The 5,990-nt window shown below is 45.1% G+C and overlaps 2 protein-coding genes and 3 non-coding genes across 5 annotated transcripts in view; 4 read left to right on the plus strand and 1 right to left on the minus strand.

Annotated features, from left to right (window-relative positions):
* Positions 1-2: 2 nt before the first annotated feature.
* On the plus strand, positions 3-3,419 carry RPL7A (ribosomal protein L7a; the record flags this gene model as incomplete). The annotated part of the gene is made up of 7 exons (XM_010168639.1): positions 3-139; positions 369-518; positions 1,340-1,480; positions 1,841-1,920; positions 2,160-2,290; positions 2,682-2,751; positions 3,247-3,419. Coding segments are annotated over 7 exons (814 nt in total), but the record flags the coding sequence as incomplete, so codon positions are not given.
* Positions 228-300, plus strand: LOC114818610 (small nucleolar RNA SNORD24). The gene has a single exon (XR_003766218.1). It is a non-coding gene; the product is annotated as a small nucleolar RNA SNORD24 (small nucleolar RNA).
* On the plus strand, positions 1,591-1,667 carry LOC114818609 (small nucleolar RNA SNORD36). The gene has a single exon (XR_003766217.1). It is a non-coding gene; the product is annotated as a small nucleolar RNA SNORD36 (small nucleolar RNA).
* On the plus strand, positions 2,013-2,085 carry LOC114818608 (small nucleolar RNA SNORD36). The gene has a single exon (XR_003766216.1). It is a non-coding gene; the product is annotated as a small nucleolar RNA SNORD36 (small nucleolar RNA).
* Positions 3,420-4,504: 1,085 nt separating the features above from the next.
* SURF1 (SURF1 cytochrome c oxidase assembly factor) overlaps positions 4,505-5,990 on the minus strand; it is a gene marked incomplete at its 5' end in the record, with an annotated part of 3,505 nt that continues 2,019 nt past the window's right edge. Inside the window, 4 exons of the mRNA XM_010168640.1 lie at positions 4,505-4,612; positions 4,846-4,927; positions 5,329-5,491; positions 5,869-5,941. Coding sequence (XP_010166942.1) covers positions 4,546-4,612; positions 4,846-4,927; positions 5,329-5,491; positions 5,869-5,941 — 385 coding nt within the window. The remainder of the gene's footprint in view (positions 4,613-4,845; positions 4,928-5,328; positions 5,492-5,868; positions 5,942-5,990) is intronic.

Below are 5,990 nucleotides of genomic sequence, written 5' to 3' on the forward strand. Positions count from 1 at the left end.
AGTATTTCTTATTTGCAGCCGAAAGGAAAGAAGGCCAAGGGCAAGAAGGTGGCACCAGCCCCTGCTGTAGTCAAGAAGCAGGAGGCCAAGAAGGTTGTCAATCCCCTCTTTGAGAAGAGGCCCAAGAACTTTGGCATTGGTGAGTAAGTGGATATTTGGGTGACTCGCTCAAGGTTTTTTTGTTTTATAAACAGATGTCTGCATTGTAAAAAGTAGATTGTACAGTGTGCAGATGATGTGAAAGAATATTTGCTATCTGAGTGATAGTGCTGACATATCGCCACCAAGATCACTGATGCACTCGAGCCTGTTCCGTGCTGTTGCTGTGTGGGTTTGGAACAGCTGTGAGTTAAGGTCTGTATTTTTAGGACAGGATATCCAGCCGAAGCGTGATCTCACACGGTTTGTGAAATGGCCGCGCTACATCAGACTGCAGCGCCAGAGGTCCATTCTCTACAAACGCTTGAAGGTGCCTCCTGCCATTAACCAGTTCACTCAGGCTCTGGACCGCCAAACAGGTAAGGATGTGCCCTACAAAGGCCTCCTGGGTCCTTCATGGGATATGGCTCAGAGAAGAGGAAAGAAGCAAAAATAAGACTTAACAAAGCTAAGCTGGAGAGTATCTTTGGAAGCATTTTAGGGAGGTTTTAATAGTGACTGGGGTGATGTCAACAGCAAGCTGCTGTCTGAACTTGCTGGCGTAAGCATTGATAGCTGCTATGTACTTTGAAAAGGTGTATAGAAAATACCAAAGCTCCTACTTAATAATCCAAACTCAGGGTTATCTTAACTGTATGAATCCATTCTTCCAGTTTGATGTAGAACCACTTAGGGTTCTTTTAAGTGTGTAAATGGATAGTTTGGGAAATCGGTGTGAGTGCAGGCTGTGGGGATGAAGCCAGCATCCTGCAGGCTGACATTGATACGGGGTAAGAAGGGATTTCAGGGTCTTCTGTGAATTAGTAAATAGTTTTTTCCAGGTGACAGTGTTTGTGCAAGAAACTTTCAGCCTATGTAGAGCAAATCCCTCGTAGGTACTGCCAGACAAGTTGCTTTAAAGGAGAAAGTGTTCCATCTTTAACCATAACTGCTGTGGGGGTCAACAGGCATTTCTTCATCCAAACAGGGTAGGAGCTCTCACTGCCTGTAGAGTAGAGGTAAATACGGGCTCTAGAGGCGCTCAGCTCGCTCTGCTCTTGCACTGTCCAAACGATGCTAAATTTTTGCTGTCTAAATACACTTGATGACAACCACCAAGATTGCTAATACATTGCAGTCTTTTAAAAAGTAATGCTTGGATTTTTTGCAACTAACTTAACTAGTAGATGTTCTCTTCCAGCTACACAGCTTCTGAAGCTGGCACACAAATACCGGCCAGAAAATAAGCAAGAGAAGAAGCAGAGGCTACTGGCTCGTGCTGAGCAGAAAGCTGCAGGAAAGGGAGATGCGCCGACTAAGCGGCCACCAGTCCTTCGAGCAGGTAACTTTGTACGTGGACTTGGCTGCTTGCATGTATGGGGGTGTGGTATTTAGTTAGAAAACTGAGAAGAGTTGGTGCTCTGCTCCAGCCAGTCGAGATTGGACAAGCTATTGCAATGATGTATGAATTTCTTCACCTGAGCTCAAAGTGAAGAGCAAAACAGACGAGCTTTTTAACCCTGAGCTATAGCAGATTGTCCATGGAATATCTTCTTTGTGCTACTAAATGGATGTGAAATGTTTTCATAATGTTCATAATCAAGCTGCACCAGGGAATCTGAGCTGGTTGTATTAAGCTTGTAAGAAAGCTCTGAAAATAGACTGAGCAGAATCAAACCTTACCTATAACTTGTTTTTTCAGGTATTAACAGTGTCACAACTCTGGTAGAGAACAAGAAAGCTCAGCTGGTAGTTATTGCCCACGATGTAGACCCCATTGAGGTAAGCGTACTCGCCAGCACGTGCTGTAGGCTACCTGTGGAACTTGGCGGTCAGAACTGGGCTTGGGGTGAAAAACATTTTAGGCTTGGCCTTTGCAATGATGTATGAATTTCTTCACCTGAATCAACAATGAAGAGCAAAACGAGCTTTTTAACACTGAGCAATTGCCACAGCCCAGGCTGATTAAAAAAAAAATGTTCTCCCTCAGTTGTTTTACAGCACGCTCCTTTTCTTTTCAGCTGGTGGTCTTCTTGCCTGCTCTGTGCCGCAAGATGGGAGTGCCATACTGCATCATCAAGGGCAAAGCCAGACTGGGGCGACTGGTCCACAGGAAAACTTGTACCTCTGTTGCTTTCACCCAAGTTAACCCGTAAGTATTCTGTGTGCTGACTTGATCCGCTGTAGTGGAGAAAGCAAACTGCCTGTGAGCACAGACAACAGGGCAGATGGAGAGCAAACTTGGGGCTCTAAAGTAGTAAAACTAATGTCCTTTTGTAGTAAGAGCTCTGTTGGATCCTGAAGATGCAGATTACTTTGCCTTAATAAAATGGATGGTTCCATTTACTGTAAAATACGTAGATGAAATTATTACCCTTAATCTGAGCAGTGTAGGTTCCTAAAGCATTGATGGGTTGGCAAATTATGCTTATGCTTAACCTGAAAAGTCATGTTGCCAACTATGAGCTCTGAAATCCTGAAGCAAAAGATCGATGGAAAATGTTAAATTGAGGCTCTAAAGGAACTAAAACTATCACCAACAGGGAGGATAAGGGAGCGCTTGCAAAGCTGGTGGAGGCTGTCAAGACCAACTACAATGACAGATATGACGAGGTAAGACTCTCTGTGCTGCTAGCCTTACCTTTCAGTTTGTACTGTTAACATTCCCCAAGGCTTCCAAGTGAAATGCGCACGATTTCAGACGTAGTGACATCAGCTTTAAGGCTGTTGGGTGTGTTGTACCTAGATTTTGTTCATGATGTATCCAGATTCTTTACCAGAGGGTGGGGTAAAATGCAAACACTGTCACCAAGTGACAAGTAAATGGATCTGTCCCAGAACTAGGATTGCAGAGGGCAACAGCTTCTGCTAGGGTCAGCTCCACCCCCAATATGTGGTGGCTGAATCCAGCACCATTCATGGGGAAAAGATTTTAAAATCTTGTATCTCTGTGCTGCTCCGAAATGTAGATCACTGCTTGAAATGTGTAGGACTTGCTAGTTGAAGGAGCTCTTCCCCTTGTGCATAAAGGAGGAGGATTGAGCAAGTTGATTGAATGACGTGGTAAGAGATTGTATGAGGCTCTAACCTGTTCTCACTTCTTTGCAGATCCGTCGTCACTGGGGTGGTAACGTTTTGGGTCCAAAATCAGTGGCTCGTATTGCTAAGCTTGAGAAAGCAAAGGCTAAAGAACTGGCTACTAAGCTGGGCTAAAGATGTACTGGATTGCTACCATGTTTTCTGTACATAAAAAAAAAAATAAACCCCCAGATGAAGTTTCAGTGGTCTCTTACTGGGAGTGTTCTAAGCAGTGGATGGCACATCAGCATTGCCTTCCATCAGGTGGCTGAATAGCGCTGCACACAGTTGCACAGAGCAGGTTAGTACTTGAAACAACTGCCCTTTACTACTCCTCTGTCCTCCTTCCTCTCTGAACACGTAGCCCAACCACAGCAGCTCACCTGCCTGTGCTGTGTGACCAGGAAGTTGAGTGGGCTAGGCTAGTTCTGGCTTTGAGCCTAGCTTGCTTATGCAAATGTCTCTCAATTAGAAGTATCTCTTACCATCTCCATTAGTACTCAGACTTAGTTACACTATGGGTTATATAGGGTGTTACAATACTTTACCAGGCTAACCAGGTGGGGACCTGTGAGGTCTGTAATGCATCTTCCATGGCACGAATGGTCAGTGAAGGCAGGATAAAGTGGTGGGAGAAGAATCTAGACCTTTTCATGCTTCTGGTCTTTCCTGACTGCTGACTTGGTCTTGTGGCATTGTTGGAGGCCACCAAGCTTGATAAGGCTCCCAGCTGACGTAGCTGCTGCTTGTTTTTGCTACTCCTCATCGTGCTCTTGCAAAGCCACAGGCTGCCTTACCCAGTTAGACTTGAGTAGGCACAGTAACATTTAACTGGGGTCCATCACTGTTAAGATGCACAATGCCAGTCGGAAGGCAAGCGCCTATAGGCCATCTTTATTCTGATGCAAATGCTGTGAACCACTCCTGATTTCCAGAGTGACTACTCACTGCAAAGAAACTGATTCACAAAATCCCTTGTCTTTTGGAAAACACGGCAGTGAAGTTAGAAATTTGTAGTTTACAACCCACCACAATAAAAAAAAAGTATCCTTGAGATTTCTAGTGAAGCTGAAGTATGTGGTTGTCTAGACAGCCACTTAAAATTTTGAAGTTCAGCCCTTCCAAGCTGCAGTGACATGACACTGGTCAGACTCAGAGTCTGCATCTGTTGCTTAAAGTCTATTTGCACCTTCGTAGCTGCACAAGTTCACTGAACATGTTGCCCTGAAACTCTGGGTGCTTTAGTTCTTTAGGACTGATCAGACTGCTGTCTTCTACAAAAGTCTGCTCTTGACTGTAGTACAGAGGAGAAGTCGTCAGCCCTTCCTCTCACAGAGGTATCTTCAGTATAAATTTTCGGTACCACAAGAATGAAGTTGCAGCACATAAGCCATACCTAGGAAAGAAAACCACACATTTATGCCTCTTCAAGATGGACTGGATCTCCCCGAGTCAGCTGCAGTGCAATAAACCCCAATTATTTCAAATCACTGAGCAGTGTTACTTAGGTTAAGGCTTTTGTAGCTTAAGAGCTCATCCAGTCTCACTGATGCAGGAACAAGAGTGCCAGGCAAAGCTCTGTTCAAAAGAGACATGGGGGGTCAGTCCAGTGCTGGCTGGGTAACTTACCAGGTGATGATGTACTGCATGTGCTCATTTCTCAGGCTCACTCTTGTCTGGCCTCCGATGGGCCCCCCTGGGACTGTGCTTCCTAGAGGTAGAGCAGAGGGCACAAGTTAAATCTCTATAGTCTGCACCGTGTAGAGCTGCCCTGTTAATAGAAACAGGATGAAGGTGGTAAGTTGTGGGGATACCCTGCTCCTCTTCATCAGGTAGTGGTGTTCCCAAGATGCCAGCAAAGCCAGAGCTGTGGGGCAGGTGGCCCTATAGCAAGTGTCTGGTTGTGCTCAAAGGCCTCCAACACCCCCTGCATCTCTGCCATGCCACCCTTCCCCAGTACTGGCTGCCTGACAGTACCTTAAAAATATTTTCCAACCTAAATGATTCTATGATACTACATTTCCAAGTGCCCAGAAGAAATAACTAATTGAATGGAAAGTGGGGGGAGACTGATGCAAATTGGACTTGGGGTTGGGTTCTGCTGTGACTTACTGAAGTCGGCATCGATGAAGATGGGCTCAGCGCCTGTCACCTTCGCCATAGCCTCCAGGTCACGGTAGTGCCAGCGGTTTTTCTCAATGTTGTTTTCAGGTACAAAAGGTTTCCGGGTTTCTGTTAACCTCACCACCCCAGTGAGATCAATTTCATCTTCAATCTGAAGAGATGCAGAGGAGAAAAAAGGAATCTTTCAAGATTAATTTCAGATTCTGGCATACTAGGTCCTGTTAGAAAAATAGAGCGCTTGTGGGGTGTGATTATAAATCAAGTGGTCGTGCCCTGCAGTGGGGCAGTGCTGTAACACAGCAGGGAAAAAGGCAGATCAAGAACAGCATCTTGTTTGGAAAAAAAAAAACCAAACCATTCTTTACAATAATGTGGGAAGAAAACGTTTGCCTTTGAAAAGTGCAATGACTATTAAAGGAACTTGCCATGATGCTGAATGTGGCTACTGCCTTTCTGTGTTTCTCAGTGGTGCCTCTGGGTAATCCCAGGGCAGCAAGTAATACATGACAGTCCCTGCATCCCCCTTACCTGTCCCTTCAGCCTGGTCTCCGGTTTCAATTTCTTTTTGGGCACAAATCCTCGGTTGACTAAAATTGTGACCCTAGAGTTACATGAAGAAATACAGCTCATGAGTGAAAGGACATTTATTC

The sequence above is a fragment of the Antrostomus carolinensis genome, unplaced genomic scaffold (genome assembly GCF_000700745.2).
Source record: "Antrostomus carolinensis isolate BGI_N321 unplaced genomic scaffold, ASM70074v2 scaffold33305, whole genome shotgun sequence".
NCBI classification, from domain to species: Eukaryota; Metazoa; Chordata; class Aves; order Caprimulgiformes; family Caprimulgidae; genus Antrostomus; species Antrostomus carolinensis.